The 20,855-nt window shown below is 57.0% G+C and overlaps 2 protein-coding genes across 15 annotated transcripts in view; one reads left to right on the top strand and one right to left on the bottom strand.

Moving 5' to 3' along the window:
- ADD1 (adducin 1) overlaps positions 1–15,248 on the top strand; it is an 86,741-nt gene extending 71,493 nt beyond the window's left edge. Inside the window, exons 10-17 of one of the 9 annotated variants that reach the window (XM_032856069.1) lie at positions 598–942; positions 3,426–3,527; positions 4,222–4,311; positions 5,066–5,158; positions 9,546–9,702; positions 11,882–11,980; positions 12,688–12,721; positions 14,262–14,370. In XM_032856069.1, coding sequence (XP_032711960.1) covers positions 598–942; positions 3,426–3,527; positions 4,222–4,311; positions 5,066–5,158; positions 9,546–9,702; positions 11,882–11,980; positions 12,688–12,721; position 14,262 — 921 coding nt within the window. In that variant the 3' untranslated portion in view covers positions 14,263–14,370. Of the gene's footprint in view, positions 1–597; positions 943–3,425; positions 3,528–4,221; positions 4,312–5,065; positions 5,159–9,545; positions 9,703–11,881; positions 11,981–12,687; positions 12,723–14,261 lie in introns of those variants that run through there. The other 8 variants (XM_032856054.1, XM_032856037.1, XM_032856094.1 and 5 more) reach the window with 8 other exon arrangements.
- Positions 15,249–16,732: 1,484 nt separating this feature from the next.
- MFSD10 (major facilitator superfamily domain containing 10) lies at positions 16,733–20,507 on the bottom strand. 6 transcript variants are annotated; one of them, XM_032855976.1, is made up of 13 exons: positions 20,482–20,507; positions 19,841–20,026; positions 19,648–19,744; positions 19,303–19,406; positions 18,831–18,989; positions 18,591–18,752; positions 18,274–18,382; positions 18,038–18,149; positions 17,724–17,832; positions 17,532–17,622; positions 17,390–17,437; positions 17,215–17,304; positions 16,999–17,114 (listed from the first exon to the last, which is right to left on the bottom strand). In XM_032855976.1, exons 2-13 carry the CDS (start codon positions 20,012–20,014, stop codon positions 16,999–17,001), a joined length of 1,371 nt encoding a protein of 456 aa, XP_032711867.1. In that variant the 5' UTR covers positions 20,015–20,026; positions 20,482–20,507. The 6 variants fall into 6 exon arrangements, with proteins under 6 accessions (XP_032711884.1, XP_032711913.1, XP_032711903.1 ...); XM_032855982.1 differs by having other exon boundaries at positions 19,841–20,022; XM_032855993.1 differs by lacking the exon at positions 20,482–20,507 and having other exon boundaries at positions 16,733–17,114; positions 19,841–20,014.
- Between the last annotated feature and the right edge of the window lie 348 nt (positions 20,508–20,855).

Below are 20,855 nucleotides of genomic sequence, written 5' to 3'. Positions count from 1 at the left end.
TCTCAGGTCAGAACATAGCAGCACCAGGGTGCCTGGCTGGCTCAGTCACTGGAGCATGGGACGCTTGACCTCAGGGTTGTGAGTTCAAGCCCCGTGTTGGGTGTGGAGCCTCCTTTAAAACAAATAAAACAAAACAAAACACCCCAGCAGCACCTCAGGACCTCTGTTTCCCTTTTAGGCACTTACCCATCCCAGGGGTGACCACTGCCACCTTGGTTTTACCTCTTCTTGTCCTTTTTATGGATGGAAGAATACAGTGTGTTCTTTCCCATTTGGTTCCTTTGACTCCACATCATTTTTGTGAGATTCCCTCTAATGTCGCCCCTGGTCCTGGAGTATTTGCTCGGGTTCCAGGTCCCTAGTTTGTTGTGTGGACGACCCTCAGTTGGCCTGCCCAGGTGTTGCTCGCTCTTTCTGGTCTGGGGCTGTGAGGAGCAATGCTGCTTTCAGAGTTCTGGTGTCAGTCCTTGTGTCTCTGCAGCCAGCAGCTAGGTGCATGCGTGCCCAGCTTTTCTAGGGCTTTACACACAGTCTTCCGAGGTGACGCTGTGTCGAGATCTGTAATGGTGACTGTCTTTCTGTCTCTTTGGCCCCTAGGGTTACAGAACTGGCTACCCTTACCGATACCCTGCTCTGAGAGAGAAATCTAAAAAACACAGCGATGTGGAGGCTCCTGCAAGTGTCACAGGTTACTCCTTCGCTGGTGACGGGGACCCGGGCACTTGCTCCCCTCTCAGACACAGTTTTCAGAAGCAGCAGCGGGAGAAGACAAGATGGCTGAGCTCTGGCCGGGGCGACGATGCTTCTGAGGAGGGGCAGAACGGAAGCAGCCCCAAGTCGAAGACTAAGGTGTGGACGAACGTTACACACGATCGCGTGAAACCCTTGCTGCAGTCTCTCTCGTCCGGTGTCTGCGTGCCAAGCTGTATTACCAACTGCTTGGTCTGTGCCTACCTTACTGTTCATAGTTAGATGACGTAGAGCAAGTGGGTAGCTGGGGCTTCGGAGGCTTTGGGAATCCAGTCCCCCTGACCTGGACTGAAAGCAAACCTTCCTCATTAACCTTCCTTAGCCCGAGCCAGAATCTGCTCTGTGTGTCAGCTGTAATTCAACTAAATCTGTCTGCTTGAAACTGCTTAAGATCTGTCCTTCAGTAGCTCCACGCAACAGAGATCCTGAGTAACTCACACGTGCTAACCCGTGTTAGAGTTGGAGCTGCCATTTAACTCAAATTGTATTGAAGGAGTCAAAACTTCTTGCACAAAATGGTAGTTTGGTCTCGAGCTGTGATCGTGGCGTCTTAATCTCCAGTGATTTCACATAATCTCTGCAGTCTGTGCTTTCAAGCCTCCAGTGTTGTCTTAAGCAGTTTACTCTGTCTCACGGGCGTTTCCTCTGCTGACCTTGTCCTCTCTAGTTAGCCTTGTGCCCTGCTCGCTGTCCCAAAGCCTCCGAATGCTCTAAGCCAGCTGCCTTGTGCATGGACTGTTGCATGTGAGTAGACGGCCATAGTGGTGAGTCGTGTGACTCCTGCTGGGTGTGGCATGACCCAAGTGCAGCGCAGGCCACCTGCAGGCACCCGCGACAGACCCTGTCGGCGTGCTTTGTGCCAGGAGGGGCAAGCACGGCCTTGAGAGGTATTCGCTGGCCTGGTTCTCGTGCCCTGTGGGGACTGGTCTTCACTGCCCCCTCAGCCGGCCGCGGACAGCTGGGTGGCTCCCATGCCACAGACTAGGGAGGCCCCCGGCGTGGGGTCCTGTGAAGAGTCAGGGGCCGGGTGGACTCCTCTCTGCATGCCACGTTCTGTAGGAGTCCAGGTGACGTTAGCTCAGCGGGCCCGGCAGGGCCTTCTGTTCCCCAAATAACAGTGTTTTTACTTTATAGATTTATTCCAAAGAACACAGCTCTGTCTTCCACAGGTGGCTGTGGGGAGAGCCTCTGTGCTCCTGAGTGGACGGGTCATGTGGGCAGAGACTCCGCGTGCACGTGGCAGGGCTCAGCATTTGAGCCCGTCTCTCCTCTCTCCTCCACCCTCCCTCTCTCCCTCTCCCTCGTTTTTTCTTTTCAAGTTTCATTTGTTTCATTTTTATTTATTTTGCTTGTTAAAGGGAGTGGGCCTAAAAACCACCTTTCCGCTGCTGATAGAAATATGTAGTGCCGAGTGGCTATTGGTGAGGTTTTCCAAAGCGTCCATGTAGTGGCAGCTGTGCACTTTATTTGCAATTGGCTTGAGAACACGTGCACTCCCTTGAGGTCCTTGAGGCAGTGCACATGACACTGATGGGGAGACCTGGCTCAGCGGCGACGTGTGGGGCTTCCCCGCTGCGGGGTAGTGCAGGCTCCGGCCTCTGCTCCCAGGTCGGTATGTGAACTCATGGTCACTGTTCTTAAGTTTCAGACATATTCAAGCTTCTGAGGTTATTGGGTTAATGTTTTTGACTAAAAGCTATGTTTACTAAAGAGCTGGAGTTGTTTTTATCTGAGAAGATAACCGTCAGTGAGTACCTCGCAGCTCATGCCCATCCCACACTCCCCTTCGCGGCAGCTAAGCTCTTGCCACTTGTGTTGCTTTCTTGAAGCCTTATGGTTTCTGGCTCCCTGACTGCCTCCTGAAAGTAACCCGAAAGGCATAACACTGCCGGCCTTGTTTCACTGCTCAGTGCTCACCCATGCGTGCGAATGAGAATCCAATGAAAAACCTCATATTTGATTGGTGATCCCAAAACTGGCAGGTGAAAGCATGTGCTGACGCTACGCACTGATGACTAAAATGGCCTTCGAGCGAGAACTCAGGAAGCACTTCCCGTTTGTTTGGGATATTTTTGTAACACTCTGAAGTATGAAGTTATAGAAAATACTCGACATCACCAAACTCTACCGCTGGTGGCTGCCGTGCACATGGTCACATTGGTGATTCACACGAGCTATGCCGGTGGTGCATTCTGATGCTGTAGTTTATTTCCGTGCCAAACTTTGGTGATGCCCACTCCTGCCTCACAATGCGGCCCTTCCCTTCACCTGGGTGGCAACATCACATCGCTTTTCATGACCCTGCCATCTCATGCTTCCAGCAGCTTTGGCGTTGAGGACTCTCAGGGCAGTGAACCAATGTGCTCTGAAGGGTCCCCCTTCCCCAGCTGGTCTGCGGGAGTCCCGGAGCAGAGCTCGGTTGTCTGCCTGTGCCACGCCTGAGTTTTCTGCGGGGTGTTCTGGAGGGCCTGTGCTGGTCGGTCATGACCTGGGTTCCTGTTTGCACATGCCCTGCCCCGATCCCCCTGCTGCCGTGACAGGAGGTGTGGTCATTGGTTCATTCTCTGTGATGTTCATGCATGACCAGGTGTGAGACACGGTGGACAGATTGGATGCTGTGGTCTCATAGAGCGTTGTCTCCATTCTGACTTTTCAACTGTTCTTGATATTTGCAGTGGACTAAAGAGGATGGACATAGAACCTCCACCTCTGCTGTCCCTAACCTGTTTGTCCCATTGAACACTAACCCAAAAGAGGTCCAGGAGATGAGGAACAAGGTGCGTACCAGTGGTCATCAGCCCTGGGTGGAAACAGTAGCAGGCGGAGGCAGAGTGGGCGGCGGGTGGGCCGGGCTGCAGGGCGCACTTTCCCGGGGCGGCGGGGGGGGGGGGGGGCTTCTGCTGCCACCGCTCTGGTAGCCGAGGCTGTGTCTTTCCTCTGCTTCCGCTGTCGCGCTAACAGGTGCGCGAGCAGCAGATGGATCGGGCTGCTGGTGCTGGAACTGCTTGCTCACAGAGCCGGGCAGAACTGGAAGCTAGAGAGCCTGTTTCCAGCCAGAACAACCTTTGGCCCTCTGCTTGAGCGTTCATTCGCTGAACTGTGGATGTTTGCTGTGTCAGAACATGGGCTCCCCCCATGTTCACAGTGTCACTATATGATGGGCACATGGGGGATAGTCCCCTCAATGAGTACGGTGAGAGATCTGTGCCTACTGCAACCATCTAGAGGTGCAGAAAGTCAGGAATGGCTCATTCCCCCTCTTAGACTCACACATGGTTAAACAGGTGGGACTGGCCCCATCAGACAGCCACTGTGGCCATGCGGGGGCCCTGAGGGGCGGGGCAGAGCAGAAGTGCAGCTTGAGTGGGACTCTGGAGGCCCCCCCCCCCCCGTGCACAGACAGAGGGACTTCAAGTCACAGCCGGGCTTCTCTGTACTGTTGATGTGTGTTTCTCCTTCTTGCATCTTCAGATCCGGGAGCAGAACTTACAGGACATTAAGACGGCTGGCCCCCAGTCCCAGGTTTTGTGTGGTGTAGTGATGGACAGAAGCCTCGTCCAGGTGAGAGCTCAGAATGTCTGACATTACTGGGTGGTGGCTCTAGTGACTGTCCACTCCAGAATTAGTCTTGAGTTGGGAGAGAATGACTCAATGAGGTAAGTGTTCTAGGCAACCCTTTATCTTTGTGAGAAAGCCTTTTGATAAGAAATACCCGGCCACTTTTCCTGAAGTTGTAGATTTAGCACAAGCATGCCTGAGGGCCGCGTCCCTCCCCCACCCCCGCCACCGCCCCGGCCCTGCTCTACGTGATGCATGCCCTGGTGATGGTGGCACACATGCCGCCTGCTTGGGGACCGGGGTGCGCCCTAGTTTAGCGGTTTACTGTGGAAAATGCTAGAAGAGGGTGGGTTTAATGGACTTTGTGTTTCCGTGTGTATTGCTGTCTGCAATAAAGTGCCGCTTGGGGTAAAGTGCTCATAGAGGGCACCTGTAAATGTGGTCTCCGCATTTACACGCCGTTCTAGAGAAGGGCTGTACTTTGTGGCACGTGGAAGATAATTGTGTAAGTAGTTATCTCTGAAAATGAAGTTGCCACCTAATGCTTTACACATGATGGCAGGGTAGGTGACCGTTTTCCCATTTGGGCCAGCTGTGGCCCTGCTTGTGTGGTCTGTGCTCGCACATGGCCGCTCCATCACCACTGCTGTCGCCGGCTGTCTCTGCTGCATGCCCTTGGCTGGCTCCATCCTGTGCTCTCCGTTGATGTTTCAAAGCTGGGCCTGGTGGGCTCTCATGACTCAGTTTACTGTTGCAGGACGCACCCCTCTCTGACTGTACGGAAACAATCGAAGGGCTCGAGCTTACAGAGCAGACCTTTAGTCCTGCTAGATCTCTCTCTTTTAGAAAGGTACTCACCGCCCTGTCCTCACCTCCCCGTCAGCACGCGCGCCTCTTCCCCTGCCCCACTCCTCACTGTCTGCTCGCGCTCGGCGCCATCTCACCTACTGAAGTAGCTTTGACTCTGTCTCGGAATTATCCACGGGCTTGTGCAGAGCTTCTGCTCTGCCTCTTCTTCCATGGACATGTTTGGTCTGAGGCTGCTTCACAACTGTTGTTCTTCCATAAGGCTGTGGAGAGCGGGCCCATCGTAAGGATGTGGTGCGTTTCCCAAGTTCTGCACGTGACTTTGGTTTAGTGCATGCTTTTGGTTTTTAGTTTGCCTTTTTATAAGAGGCCGATTGCAAGAGGCTTAGCGTGGGTAGACCGTGGGCAGTGGCGGCTCTCCTGTGTACCTTCTACCTTTGCTTATTCAGCACGTGCTGTGAACATGGCAACTGGAGGTTGTATGATTGAAAGACATTTCAGAGGACGGGGACATTGGTCAGACAGTTTTTATTGTGGATGAAATTGATTTTGTTTTTCCCTTAAAAAAATCCTGGATAATTTTAAAAAAGTGTTTCATGGGGAAGAAGGCGTGGACATTTGAAGCCCAGAGTTGTCTTCCATGTACGTGTCTGACAGGGTGGAAGGAGACCTTCCATGAGCATTCAGGCTGCACTACTTGGGCTGGGGTGGACTGCGGCTGCCTGTACATTTCAAGTCATAGTCACGTTCACCCTGCATTCAAAGGACATTTGGGGGTGTGTCTCTTTCAACTCATACACCTCCATTGAGATGCAACTATCACATTGGTGATGTTCCAGTTGCCAGGAAGAAGCAGATCTTACCAAAGGCTATATGTCCCTGTGTGGAATCCCCACCAATAACACTATTTTGCGTACCTACGTGTTCATTCCATGTGTACCGTTTCTTACCGTTTAGAATGTACTCCCAGCTGCCATTCTTGGAGGAACTCCTCAGAGCAAAGGAGAAAGACGTACTTGTTTTGCATCTCAGTACTTTGGGCTCGAAGCTTTTATGATCTTGTGAGTTCCTCATTTTTTTTCTCAGATGTGTGAAGGTGTGCTGAGTCCACGAGCCCCAGGGATTCCTATGCGGAGTCCACCCGTGGCTGCCACCCTGTGGCCCCACGGGCAGAGCTGGTTGGAACAGTCCTTGCTTGCATCGCACGTAGCGGTCTCTGCCGGCACACTGCCAAGGCTCGCTGGAAGGCAGGCGGTACTGAGATGCGGCTCTTGGGCCAGTTCCTCGGCCCCTGTTCTGGATTTGCCCCAGCAGTGTCAGACATGGGTGTGTGCCCCGTCTCCTCTGTTTCATGAAGCATAGATGGGGATACCTCCGGGCCAGGAGGTCAGAGTCGGTGGGAACGGAGTTCCCAGCGGTCCTGGTGTCCTCTCCACCGTCTGAGCACCGCGCTGCGTGAGCCGTGCGCTGGCTGGAGTTAGCCCAGGAGAGTGTGCCCAGCCCGGCTGAGATGCTGGTGTCCCCACACCGGGATCCTTGATTCAGCTTGCGTTTTCTCCATCACCCTCCTGCTGCTCACACTTGCCCCTTGGTCTTTTCCCCACTGACTAAGCATATTTCATTTCTTTGTTGAGAATATGATTCCACCAATGCCCTTGACCGAAGTTGTGCCCACGGCCTTTGTGTGGGGCTCAAAATGCAGACTGAATTGCTCCTTCTGCAAGATGGGTGCTGCTTGCTGGCAACCTGAGTTTCTCTTCGAACCAGTGAAAAGGATTTTGTTAAATATCCTAAAAATGTCTTTTTTCCGGTGAGGTGGGTGTGTAGTCACTTGTTTTTCATTTGAGAATCTGAGGAATGTGTGTTTGGGACTTAGGAAGGTTGGAGCTTTTGGGAAGGGTTTTCCTTTGCTTCTGTCTCTCCCTTCCTGGTGATGGTCGTTCACTCAGAGCATGTTGTCTTCTGACAGAACAAGGAGCCATGAACTCTCAGCCACACCCCATACTCTGGTTCCAAAAGGAATCCTGAGCACAGCCGAAGGCTCTCTTGGCTCCAGTGCTGTGCCTGTGAGCTGTAGCCTGGGGCTTTCTGGCACCTTCTGGACTTCATTACTGGTGAATGGAGCTGTTAGAGGTTAGGGTGGACAAGTTTATGCTGAAGGCTACCCATCAGGGCCAAGAGCTGTTGCTGGGTCTGGTACCTTGAGCCCCTGTTCTTTGTGTATCTCTGTGTTATCTCTGTGTGTGTGGGCTGTGGCCCTCCCACATTTTGTGCTGCGTGGTAGAACACGAGGGGCCTGGGCCCACTTCACAGACTTACATGATGCATTTGGTGTTGAGCACTCAGAAGTGTGTGGCCCGGCACTAAGAACGTGAATTCAAACCTGAGTGGGTTTTATGGATGAAAGCCTGATGCTCGGAGAGATAGGGTCGCTAGCTGTGTTCGTGTTGCTCGCCAGCTGCCTCAGCCAGGTGCAGAAGCAGTGCCTGGGCATCTGGTCTGCTGGTAGCCCCTGTTTTGTGGCTGGAAGTGAGGGGCACTGCATGAGCCTCCCCGCGGCCTGCTGGTGAGAGCAGCCACGTCACACCCTACTTTCTGAGTCCAGGCTGCTGCATGGGGGACCTGTTTCCCTCTGCATCCTAAGCCTTGCTCTGTTTTCTTCCCGCAGATAACAGGCTCCCTCTGTCCCCCAGTCTCTTCAGAGTCTGGGTCTTGTCAGCTGTCGGTTGCTGGCTGAGGAATTTGGAGGAGGGAGGCCTGGCTGGCAGAGGTGGGAACCAACCATGCTGTGCCTCGAGGGTCAGGGCTCTCAGGGCAGGCATGGCCTCCTGGTGCATGGATGTCTCTGTGGCAGGTGGATCTTGATATTTTATTCATCCCTTGATTTGAACTTTTGATTGAAGTGAATTGAAACGTTTCTGTCAAACCTCATGTCACCTCCTCATTTTTTTGACCATGATGGCAGGGCATAAATGCAGGGCATACGTTGCCATAGATTTAGGGAACCACGCAGTCAGGCCTTGGCTGTTGTCAGCCCTGCAGGCCCGTCTCAAGGAAACAGACCCGGGGCCTGTGCGCAGGAACAGGCATCCAGGAGTGGTGAGCAGCAGGCAGGGGTTCATTCCTCTGTCCTGGGGAGATAGGGCTGCTTCTGAGTGAACGGGCACTTGAACTTGGGTCAGCGTTGGTCAGAAAGGGGACTCCCTTTGACCATCGAGGTCAGCTTGAATCTGGAGGCTCTCTGAGCAAATGTGGCCAATTCCAGCAGGTCCGTTGCTTCTCTTCCCCGGCCCTGCGTCCCTGATCGGTCATGGAGTCCTCTGGACTCTCTCTACCCAGCTCGGTGGACAGCAGCCCCTCAGCCCAGGTCCCCCAGCCTTGGCCAGGGCAGAAGGTGGCCAGGTGAGCTGCTTTTCCCCAGCACTCAGTCTGGCCCTGTCTCTCACACACATTGCTCGGGCACGGTCTCTCACTGGTGTTGTGTCTTACTGAGGAGAGTATGGACAAACCAGGGCTAACATCAGAATTTTGGATTCCGCTATCATGGGTTGTTTTTGGAAGCTTCTCTTAAGTAATGGGCATGTGAGTGTGTTCTGGTTAACTTTCTCAGAACATGAACCCAGGCCATTCGGGGGCCAGCCAAGCTGGGCTGTGGGCACAGAGCTCTGCTGGGACAGGTGAGTGGAGGCTGAGGCTGGACATCATTTCACACGCCCCAGAGATGCCTCCCCCCGCCGGCTCCCTCCCTCCAGGCCTGCCTTCCCACCCCAGGGATGCCCAGCATGGGGCTGCCCCCTTTGCAAACTGGGGGCTGACTGCTAGCCACCTCTGCTCTGCTTGCTTGCTTTTTCTCTTTCTTTCCTACACATTCTTGCTTTTCCAAATTCCTCAAATACTGGTATTTTGGGACTTCTTAAAAAATTTCTCGGTGTTTGGGCATAGGTTCCAGGAGCTAGTTATAAATGAAACACATGCTTAAAAGAACAGAATTTAGTCTGTGAACCTAGAAAGGAAGCCAGTATCCGAGCATACCTTCCCTGCCTTGGAATCCTGGGGGTTTCCTGATGTCAGGAGGGCAGTCGATGTAAAGAGTCGGCTCTTCATCCCTGCCAGGAAGGAGACAACATTCTCCCCCAGGTGCTCTGTGCTCTCCGTTGCACCTGAAACCTGGACTCTCCGAGGATGTTTCCCTCCTGTTACTTTTGTTTTGTAGCTGTACCTTCAAAATTGTGTTTCTCTGTCTCTGACTGCTGGAGGCTGCAGCTCGGCCTCAGCCTCAGCCTCAGGGCCCAGGGTGAGGCCCAGGCCAAGTCTCAGGGTTGTTTGTGTGCCCTAGGAAATCCACCCACCCCGCCCTGCCTGCAGCCTTGCCCCAAAGGGGGAGTCCCTGAGGGGAAGGACTCCTGCAGACTGGGCCTCTTTGTCTGCAGGGGGAGCTGGTGACAGCCTCCAAGGCCATCATTGAGAAAGAGTACCAGCCCCATGTCATTGTGAGCACCACGGGTCCCAACCCCTTCAACACGCTTACCGACAGAGAGCTGGAGGAGTACCGCCGGGAGGTGGAGCGGAAGCAGAAGGGCCCTGAAGGTGAGTGTGCACGGGTCCTGGACACGCTGGTCCGCACCGTGTGCGTGGTGCCTAAAGAGAGAAAGTGCTCTGCGAGCTCCTTTATGCCCAGGCATTGACGGGGGGATGATGAGGACCGTTGCTTGCATGGAAGATCAGCCTTGTGTTTGGGGTTAAGACCAGAATGTTATTCCTTATACATTACCTAGTTTTGGGGGATTAGAAGGGGAAACGCACTTGGGAACGGTCTGCTTAGGAGGGAGATGCAGCCCGGCTCTGTGGGAGACTGTGTCCAAGAGCCAGGCTGCTGTCTTTCTGCACAAATCCAGAGGGTCTCCCTGGGCATGGTGTGGTCGAAGGCCCATGTGCTAGCATGTTGACATGCTTCTCTCGCCTCTGCCGTGAAGGCTCCCTTTCCCTGAGCAGCCTTGGTTGGTTACCAGGAATGCCCTGGGCACAGACACCCCCATCCAGGAGGCTCATGTTGCGTCCTCAGGGCCGTAAGTTCCAACCCTGGTCTTTGTACTAAAGCCTCCTGAGCAGGGACCACACGTCTTTCCCAGCTTGTCCCTAGGAATCAGCCTGTGGGATAGAAGTCCCATGGTGTTTGTGGCCCTGGGTCCACGGGGGATAGTCCAGGGAATTATGTATCACTCCTCAGATAACCTCTGATTTGCTCCAATTTAGGTTTTTTTGGTCTTGTAGACCAACTACCATATTATATAGATGCTGTTGGAGTTGGGTTGCACACGGAAGGGTTGCTGAGGGGTTTTTAGTGTGTTGCAGCATCACTGCTGTCACGCTGTAGTCGCTGTGTGCTGGGGTTCACTGCTGTCACGCTGTAGTCGCTGTGTGCTGGGGTTAAGACTTCGTGTGCATCGAAGCGGAGTGAGCCCAGGCTGCCCCTGGCGCCAAGCTCTGCTTCTGATAGTCATGCTTGGACAGTGCACGCAGCCCCATTGCGAGCTTTGTCCACACTGCCGCCATCGGCCCTGCCCTGGGGTGGCGTGCGGGCCCGAGCTCCTGGTCCTGTGGTCGAACCCTATTCCAGAGTGCACATGTGTGTCTGCCCTTTGGGCTCTTCCGATGTTTGGGAGGTCTGGGTTACAGGAAAATGTTGTTTGAGTGAAGCCACAAGACACACGGGTTTCCTTGCACGTGAGGCTCCGTGAGGGGTGTTTTAGCCGTTGAGCGAATGGGGTGTCTGTGGCCATGCTCTGTGACCACTGAGCTGTCTGCCATGGTCACAGCACTGACCTGGGGGACACTGCCAGGAGACCCCTGCCCAGTGCTGGCCCTCGGCCCGGGGGGTGCCACACAGCAGCACTTCCCACAGGAGGAAGGAAGCAAGCCTTGGGGCTTGGGCACCTTTCCTGGTTGAGGGAGCTCCTGGGAGATGGAAAGACCTTTGTTCACAGGCATGTGGCTTCAGGAAAGTAGGTTGGCATCTCTAGAGATCAGAGGCCCTGCGGATGATAGCCGCTTGTTCAAAATATGAGACTTAGTGATGTCAAGCTGTTAATATAAAAAATTCAAATGAGAGAAAGAGATTTAAGGAATTAGGATAATATCGGTATGTATTTTTCCCTAAATGAGAAGTAGACTCGGATTTTTCTGGATCCTGGATCCTTGTACCTACAGTTTTCCCTCTGGTCCTCTTCAGCATATTTTACTTCAGAAAGTTAAAGTATAATTGCCAGGTTTAAATTATTGGTAGAAAATGCTCTGGATAAAAAAAATGAAAACCAATGCAGTGCTCATGTGACATCCATTGGGGTGGCGGGTAGGGTGAGGGTGCCTGGGGCCCCGGGCTCCTGGCTCAGCCATGGGGAGAGGCTCCTCAGTGGAGCACAGGTGCAGACACACCGGGGGTCACCAGTCACCATGTGTCACAATGTCAGCTCTGGCAGATTCTCTCTGGAATAAGTGGAAATCTATTTTTTAATCCGGAGTTGGTTGAATCTTTGAGATTCAGATTCACACCCCAGTCACAATGAGTCTTCTTTGTCCCCTAGGAGAGATGAAGACAGTGTGGCCGTGAGCCCTCCTAGTCTTTTGGATGCCCCCGAGAATGAGAATATTCCGCCTCGAGGCAGCTGGATGGACAGGGCAGGAGGGCCTGGCTGCCTTTGAGGAGGGTAAAGGCCCATGATGTCTGACGTTCTTTACTGTGTGCTTCTCACTTTCTGTCCGTCTGCAGAGAATCTAGACGAGGCCAGAGAACAGAAAGAAAAGAGTCCTCCAGAAGCCCCTGCTGCCCCCCACACCCCCCCCAGCACCCCCGTCAAGCTTGAGGAAGGTGAGCTCTGGAGTGGATGTGAGCGTGTGGCTGCCCGGCCGTGGGAGGGTGCGTGGCCTCCTGTGATCCGGCGTCTGCCATGAGAGGCCGATTTCGTGTCCTGTCCAGTGAGGGAGAGTGCCCGGGTGTCAGTAGTTGAACGGACAGTGGTGAAGAAGCAAGTGTTTGCGTGGAAACCAGCACGACACATGGTTCTGAACTGGGCCCCGTCTTCCTTGCTTCTCCTGGTTTGGCTCTGTCCTGGGTCCCTCGAGGCAGCAGATTTGGTAGTGAGACATCAGGACAAGGTGGGAAGCTAGACTTGGGGGATCGGATCCCATCTTCGTTTATGATGTCCATTTTGCCCACTGCTTACGCATTTCTCAAGCCGTACTGTGTCCAGATCACTCCTCTGGAAATGTCTTCCATTGTGTCTGGGCTGCAGGACCGCGTGTGACCTGCCGTAGTAATCAGTCCGTGCAGCGTGCTGGCCTCCACTGGCCTCTCAGACCACCCACTGTGTGTCTGTGGTGTGTGGCCTGTGTGTCTGTCCCTCGGTCTTCCGTGTTGTGCTTCCCGTGCCTGTGGGGAGCGTGTGGCTCGCCTTCCTCCCCACTGTTTGTCCACAAGAATGGCTTAGCCGTTCTCCTCCTGTAACCCAGTGGCTGTGACTGAATGCCTAGATTCTCTCCCTGTGCTTTTCTCTTCTGCGGCTGCGTTACAAGCAGGAGGCGGATGTGCTAAAGAATACCTCTTACCGTAGTAAGTACCGCCCGCGTCCGGCCTGCTGCTCAGCCCGCGCTCCCTGTGCTTTGCCTCACTCTCCTGCTGCTTTGTTGCTTAGTGAGTTCTGTTTTCTGTTTATTCAAAGTAAAAACAGAGCCCCTCCCCCTTAGTACCCAGTTCCCCCTCCCAGGCAGTGGCATCTTGGCAGAGGCTCGGTTGCTGGAGAGCTGGGTGGTGGCAGCCTGTCCCGGGGGCTCCTGGGGACCGAGGCAGTGCCACTCCAGACCTGTGACCTCAGGAGTTCCAGGGCGGTCACGTGGCCCTGCCGAGCCTGTGCTTGCCCGGTGGGATTAGACACACACGCAGACTAGGTTCAGGCAGGTGGGTGTGCCTCGTGCTGCATGGGGGTCGCTTTTATTGGGATCTGGGCTTAAGCCAAGAGCTTAAGCATAATTGGGGGGTGGGGCAGGAGAGCTCTGTCTGATGCTCTATTTTTCATGTGGCATTTGGTCACATGGTCAAGTTCCCCGAGGCACCCACAGGCCACCTCTGCATGCCAACTTCCTCCTGTCCCCCTAAGTAAGGACATTGAACTGTCCCGGGACAGCAGGTGGCTCAGGGGAAGGCTGGGGTGGCCCCAGCCTCCCAGAGCCAGAGCGCTAAAGCGTTTGTGGGCCAGAGCCTCCTGCAGCCGCTTCTCACCCTGCTCAGCGCCGGCTGGGTCCCCCTGGCCCGGCCTGCGGCTTGGTGTCTCCATACTAAGTTTAGTTTTGCCTTAGCAGCCCATCGCTTATAACTCTGTAGGATGTTATAAAAATCTACAAAACTGGTTTCCCCCCTGGTCAGAGTCTCTGTAGAGATCTGGTGATGGGAACTTTCCCGGACACCCGCCCTCAGCCCGTGACTTCACTGCGAGTTACCTTTTGCCCTTTCATGTTCCCTTGTACCCCGAGTTCCTGTGTTTGAATGCTGAAGCTGGCCTGGTTTTTGTCCCTGTGCCTCACCTTACAGTTCCCCTCTGTTCTTTCATTCTCCAGCCTCCAGTGGCTTTATTTTGTTTGATGTTGACACAGTGCACATGGGGTCTGGGAGTTAACCATGGTTAACCATGGAGTTTTCCATAGTTTTCTTCTTGGGGGAGACCAGGTTTGTGGACCCAAATTTAGGCCTAATTTCAGGACTACTAATACATGCCCTTAGGGTTCTAGAACAGACTCCTGTCCAAGTGTTAAACACAGAACAACATCCTAGTGCAGTGCTGCCGGCTTGTCCAGCTCTCTGACAGGGGCCTGAGGTCCCAGGACCATGTCTGAATGCCTCGGTCTGTCCACACACCGTCCACGAGGAGGAGCTGAGAACGCGCCCCCACCCCTTCCCACTAAGGTTACGTCTCCGTTTTGTACTGTGAGCCTTGAAGTAGAGTAGACCTGATTTAGGGTTTCTTGTTGTCATGTCAGTAAAAGCCCCTAGAGCCCAGCCCCGCGGCCATCTTGGTGCAGGGCACTGCCTCTCTTGGGGTGCCCCACCCAGGTCCCACAGCTGCCCTTCAGCCCTGTCTCTCGCCCCCGCCTGCCAGACCTGCTGCAGGAGCCCACCTCTGGAGAGGACAGCGAAGCTGCCACCTTTAAGCCGACTCTCCCCGACCTGTCCCCTGATGAGCCTTCAGAAGCGCTCGGCTTCCCCACATTGGAGGAGGAGGAGGAGGAGGAGGAGGGGCTCTGTGAAGCCCATGAGCCTCCCAGCCCCACCAGGTCCCCTGTGGCGGCCAGCCCTGAGCCATTCTCCGCCCAGGCGGCAGAAGAAGCCACCTCCCCAGCTGCCGAGGAGGCGGCTGCCGTGGACCCTGGCAGCGACGGGTCTCCTGGCAAGTCCCCTTCCAAGAAGAAGAAGAAATTCCGCACCCCCTCCTTTCTGAAGAAGAGCAAGAAGAGGAGTGACTCCTGAAGGCCCGTCCCGCACACACTAATGCCACCAGACTGCCCCCATCGTGTCCTGTCTTGTGTCATGGAATGCAAAAAGCCCATCCCTCCACATAGCTAGAGCTCTCCTCACAGTGTGACCGAATCCCCACGTAGACCGGTGCTAACCTCGTGTGCGCATATAGCGGGCCTTCGCCTGGGGGTGGGGGTGGGGAGCCATGTCTCTGCGGCCCCTCAACTTCTGTCCGCCCTGCCTGGGCCAGCACCCCACTTCGTGCACTCCCCCGGGCCTGGACGTCCTGGTTCTGGCTGGACAGCTGGAGGCCCTGGTGGCTCTGGCCTTCCCTCCCTCTCCTTCTGTGGTGCAGTTCCCATGCTGTGTCTCTCCTAGGCTTCCCTTCACTCCCACGTCTCAGGTGACTGGGTCAGACTTGGAGCTTCGTGCTGGTGTTTCTTGCTCCATGGGTCGTAGCTACAGAGCTTCAGCCCTGTAAAAGCACTCCTGAGTCCACTAGTGGCTCCAGGCATCCTGGAGGCCTTTGATTCTGGGACCCTGCAACAAAGGGGCCTGCGTACACCCCATGCGCCCTGTGCATGTCTGATGGCCCTGAGGCCAGAAATGGGGTTCAGTGGCCTCCACTTTACTTTCTTACTGGGGTCTCCAGATTCCTGTCCTAGAGAGGAGACATGAAGAGTGAGAAGAGTCCTTTCTGGAATTTTCTTTCATCAGGTTTGCAATTCAGCCTGCATTTTTGACCATGAACATGAAGGGGCCGCTCTTGGCTGTTTCCCCCTTGGTCCTGCTGCGGAGTGCTGTAAAGCGCTGCTCACTTCCTGCACGGGAGATTCGGGAACCGGGAAGGGAATGCCTCTTAATTTAACCCAGTCTGAAGGATTCCCTGGTTTTGGTAAAAGGTCGCTTAAGGTAGAAGGGGATTCAGTGGTCCTTCCCCACCTTCTCACAGTAGTCATTTGTGGAGCCGGGCCTGCCTCTCCTCATGGGACATCATAAATTTTCACTGAGATTCCTGAAAAATCTTGTGCAGCTGCTCAGCAGACACTAGTGGGGGCTCATTCTGGGGGCTCCCTGGCGTAGGCCTGGCTAGGTGCCGGCTCATCACCTCCCTAGAAGTGGGCTGGGGTCTCCCTCTCCTGACCCCAAGCAGGACCTGAGGCTGGCTGCATGGCGCCACCCGCTGCTTCGAGCTTTCCGGAGACTTGCTTTCTCTGGGGTATGGTTTTGTTGCCTTGGTGGTGTCCAGGTTCCCCACCCTCACCTTGTCCCTCAGTTAACCATGGACTCTGGCCCTTCTTTTGTCCCACATATGTAATGACTTCCATTTTACTTTTGTAGTTTATTTTAACTCTTTGTATCACATGAAGTTTAGTCGTGTATATGGACACAGGCTTGGGAGGATGGGTCCTGCGTCCTTCAGTGTAACATGTTTTACTCACAAATAAAACTCTTTAAGCAGTTTCCTTGTCTAAACTCGGGAAGCAATTTTGCATTTAATTGCTTTCCTTTGCTCCTTTAAGATAGGACTTGTCTCGAGTCCCAAAAAGAGAACCTTAAGTATTTTGCTTTGTTTTTCAATATTTATTCAAGAGAGTGTGGGTGCGTGAGGAAGAGGGGCAGAGGGAGAGAATCTCCAGCAGACCCCTCCAATCCCCGCCCCGTGCCCGAGCACAGAGCCCCACAAAAGGGGCAGATCCCATGACCGTGAGATCATGACCTGAGCTAAAATCAAGCGACAGAGCCCCCCAGCTCCCCCCACCCAACTGTTTAATTCTTGATCACTGTTGCTTTGCACTGGGGAGGATCCTGCAGCCACAGGCCAGGGCAGGACATGTGATGGGGAGAGCCCGGCACAGGGGTCCCCGCCTCCCTGCTTCTGCCAGGGTTCAGGGTGCATCCCAATATCGCCCAGCGTGTGCTGAGCCCAGGCTTGGAGGGCCCTGTGTTCCACGTTCTGTCCTCAGCCTCGTGCAGAATGGGAGCTGACTTGGGAAGAGCCTGGGACACTTCTCCATGGAGCTCTAAGAGCCTTCAGTTTAAGTTGCTGCTTCTGGTGCCTGGGGCTCTTGGGGGTGGGGCTGGTGAGGCACTGCAGCTATTGGAGAGAGGCAGTGGATCTGAAACAGCTGCTTTATTTTGACATTCAGAGGCCTGGCTGACACTGTGCTGGCTGAAAGAGAGGCCAAGAGAAAGCCTGGAAGGTTTTGGAGTCATGCTCCCAGCGGGACAGGCAGGGCCAGCAACACCTAGGGAGGAGCCAGGAGGGTGTCGGGCCCTCTGGGGCTGCAGGCCCTGGGCTGTCCTGGGTTGGGCCCAGGGAGAGGGAGGTCCCTGGCCCAGGCCTCCCCCTGCCCCAGTGCAGGGCGGGGCTGGCTCAGCTACTCGGCCTTGAGAGCGTGGGCTGGAGACCTCAGATTCCACAGGAGCAGGAAGGGGAGCAGGAAGAGGCCGGAACACACGGTGAAGCAGACCTGGGCCCCTGCCAGCCAGTACGCTGTGGAGAGACAGCCTGAGTGGGAACGCGGGCCCACCCTGGCCCTGCCGCCCCTTGGCCCCAGGATGGCAGCAGTGCGGCCCTGGCCCTGAGTGCTTACCTGAGGCAGCCACCATAGGTCCCACTGCCCTGGCCAGGGCGCCCAGGCTCCTTAGGGTACCCATGATTGTGCCTTTCTGCCCGGGTGAGCCTGCGGGGGAGACAGGAAGGAGGCCATCAGGTGCCCGTAGGCCTCCTCCCAGCTGGGGATCTCTGGCGACAGAAGGGCTTCTCACCATAGTTGGCAACCACAGAGGACAGGCAGGGCACCACGACCGCGGCAGCTGGTGGGAGACACCAGGAAGGTTGAGGTCAGCCCACAGGAGACACCAGAGAGGCTGTGACCCAGGAGCCCCGGCCCGGGGAAGGCCCACTTACCGAAGGAGTACAGCAGCAGCCCCAAGCCCAGCACAGGCAGCGTGAGCCCCCAGCCGATGAGGAGGAAGGCCGGCACGAGCAGCAAGATGGCCTGGCAGTGGGCACAGTGATCAGGACCCACCCCTGCTGTTTCCAGCAGGGCTCAGGCCACAGCAGTGCTCCCCACCCCAGCCTTCCCGGGGAGCCCCGTACCCGCTTCACAGCTGCAATCTCCCCACCAGGGCTGATCCTCCGTGCGTAGGCACCCTGCACGGCGGCCATGGTGAGGCCGATGAAGAAAAACATCTTTCCCTGCTGCAGGCTGGGGGCAGGGGAACAGTGAGCACCCAGGCCCTGCAGCTGGCTGAGCGCCCCTACTTCGCTGGCTAAGCCAGGGAGCCGGGGTGACAACTGGTTCAACACGGTCCTCAGGGCCAGGGTGGGAGCAGCCCTGCAGCTGGGGCGTCAGGCCGGGGAGATGGCAGGATGCTCCCAAGCCAGGTCCATCGGGGACCTAGCACCCCTACCTGCTGAACTGGAAGCGCTGGTGGGCAAGGAAGCTGAGCGTGTACTCCAGGCCCGAGAACAGGAAGAGGTAGAGGAAGTACACCAGGCCCAGGCGGCGGAGGCTCTTAAGTCCTGGCAAGCAGTGGGGAGCGGCTGACGAAAGCTGGGGGCAGGTCTGGGCTGATAGAGGAAGGGACCTGTCCCACCCTCACTCAGGACAGGGGCGGGGGGTGGGGGTAGGTGGGTGGCTCCTTACTGTCTCCAGCTGGTGGGTCCTGGCCTTGGGCCATGGCTGAGAAACGGAGCAGGGCCAGGGGGCTGAGCAGATCTGCAGCAGCTCGGAACCCAGGGGTGATGGAGGGTGCCTGGGGTGGGGGCAGGACTGGAGGGGCCTGCCAGGCGGCTGGGGAGGGGCAGGACCTGAATCTGCCCTGGCCTCCAGTCCCTCTGACGGGCCTTAGGGGCAGGGGCACCAGGAGAAGACAGCCCAGCCTCCCCTGGCCTCCCCACACACCCACAAACTGAGCCCCTAGCCCCGGGACCTCTAAGTAGTCTTTCTGGGTCCGCCCTTACCCGCTTCTCTGGGGGCAGGGTCTCTGGCAGAAAACAGAAAATGAACAGCACGTTGGAGGCAGCGAAGAGCAGGGCCAGCCAGGGTACAGTCTCCGTGGGCAGGGAGGCACCCAGCATGGGGCCCAGGGTGAAGCCCAGCGAGAAGGCCACCCCGATGACTGCCTGAGGAGAAGGCCGCCTGAGCCAGGCACGAAGACCCCAGGAATCCCCAGCCGCTCATCCCCTGTCACCTGCACGCACCATGCCTCGGCTGCGGGCGGAAGGTGAGCCCAGGTCAGCTATGATGGCCGTGGAGAGGCTGACGTTCCCCTTGCTGATGCCCCCAATCACCCTGGAGGCCAGGAAGGCCGCAAAACTCCTCGAGGCAGCCCACACTGCATATGACGTGGCCAGACCTACCTGCCTCAGGATGGAGCCCACAGGGCGGGTATGGTCACCTGAGGCCACCAGGGACCCAGAGTTGGGCCGACAAACCCAGGTCACATCCTTGGGGCCCTGCCCCATTCCAGAGCATCCAGGGGCCACCTGTGTTCCCAAGGTCCCCCATAGGTGGCAGGAGCAGCTCTGGGAAAGCCTGGCTGGGCCACGGGACCGCCACTCCCTCAAGCACCACATTCAGGGGGCAGTGAGGGGTCAACCCCCTTTCTCCCCAGAGGGCTGCCTGGCAGGTGAGAAGAAGCCGCACATTTCAACGCCTCGGGCACCCCCGTACCAGGGACAGCAGCATCACCAGGCGCCTCCCCAGACAGTCCGAGATCGCCCCCGTGAGTGGAGCCAAGAGGAACTGCAGGAAGGAAAAGACTGAGCCAATGAGACCTGGAAGAGACAGAGGTTTTGTTCCCGGAGGGTCTGGTCCTGCGGTGTGAGCCCTGCACTCCCACACCCTGGGCTTCCAGCTGAGGTGCCCTGACCACCCGTGGACATTGCGCTTGGATACTGGCGGCCAGTGCCCATAAGCAGGAAGGTGGGGACAAGGGCTGGGATGGACTGGAGGCTGGGCAGAGACACACATCCGGAGAGAGTTGCAGGGGCCCCAGCGCGGAGCTGGTGAGCCTACCTCCGAAGAGGACGCTGTTGTACCGCTTCTCTGCCGGCATCCTGATCGCAGCGGCAAACCAGTCCACTCCCCGCTGCCACGAGCCATAGAGGGGGTCCTGGAGGACACGGGATTGTGACGAGGGTGCGAGGCGCGGGCAGCTGTGGTGGGGGGAGTCGGGGCGCCTCTAGACACGGACGAGGGGCAGTCTTACGTGGGCGCGGCTGTGGCTCTCCAGCAGCCCTGGCAGCAGGGGCAGCAACAGAGTGAAGGCCAGAAGGTCCAGCAGGAGGCCGAGGAACACCACAGTGATCACGCGCTTCTCCTGCGCCGTCTGCGGGCGGATGGGTGGGCGCGGGGTGCAGCTCCCTCCGGCTCCCCAGCCCATGATCCCGCCTGGCTGAGAGGGTGGCAGGTCTGCATGCGCCCGCCTCTGGGTACCCCAGCCCTACACGGGGGTAGACTGAGTCCCCCAGCTCCTGCCAGGCGCGCCACCAAGCACCCTAAAGAGAGCCTGCCCGCCCCGCTCACGGGCGCCCTCCCCTGATCCCAGGAGGCGGGAAACTCAGGGTGCGGAGTTGCGCAGAGAAACCGCAGCCACGGATGCCAACCGTCGCCAGGGGCCCGATGAGGGCATCGCGGCCCTGGGCACCATACCACCCCACACAGCCATCCCCGTGCTCGAGCGGAGCTGGCGGGGAAATTGAGGCGCGGGAGGAGGGTGGCCCCGGGCCCCCGCCCGCCCGGAACCCCAGACCTCGCCCGCACCCGGGACCCCGCCTCGCCCCGGCTTGTCTCCCGGGCGGGACAGCGGGGAGCGCACTGGACGCGGGAGCAGCCCCGCCCTGCACTTGCCGCGGCCGCGCGCTCGGGGCGGACGGACGAACGAACGCGGAGACACAGATGGACGGAAGCCGAACAGACCTCCGGGCCCGCCGCCGGGGGCGTGGCGCGCACCAACCACGCCCCACGCCCCGGAAGTGGGAACGCCGGGCTGCTTCCTCTTCCGGCCGCCGCGCTCTGGTCGTGGGGCGGGTCTGGAGGGGCAGCTGCGCCCGCGGGGCAGAGTTTTACGGGGTTGTTCGCGGGGTCTCCGACGTGCCGGCCCGGGGCTGCGACCGCACACTTGTGTCCCGGGGCCCCGGACAGGGCGCTGGGGGCGGAGGACCCTCGAGAGCGGGAGCGGCCGGCCTGGCCCCGGCACTGCCCGCAGGGTGACGGGAGCGTCG

The sequence above is a fragment of the Lontra canadensis genome, unplaced genomic scaffold (assembly GCF_010015895.1).
Source record: "Lontra canadensis isolate GAN:19392208 unplaced genomic scaffold, GSC_riverotter_1.0 scaffold1, whole genome shotgun sequence".
In the NCBI taxonomy this organism is placed as follows: Eukaryota; Metazoa; Chordata; class Mammalia; order Carnivora; family Mustelidae; genus Lontra; species Lontra canadensis.
This window is presented reverse-complemented; position numbering and strand designations above follow the sequence as displayed.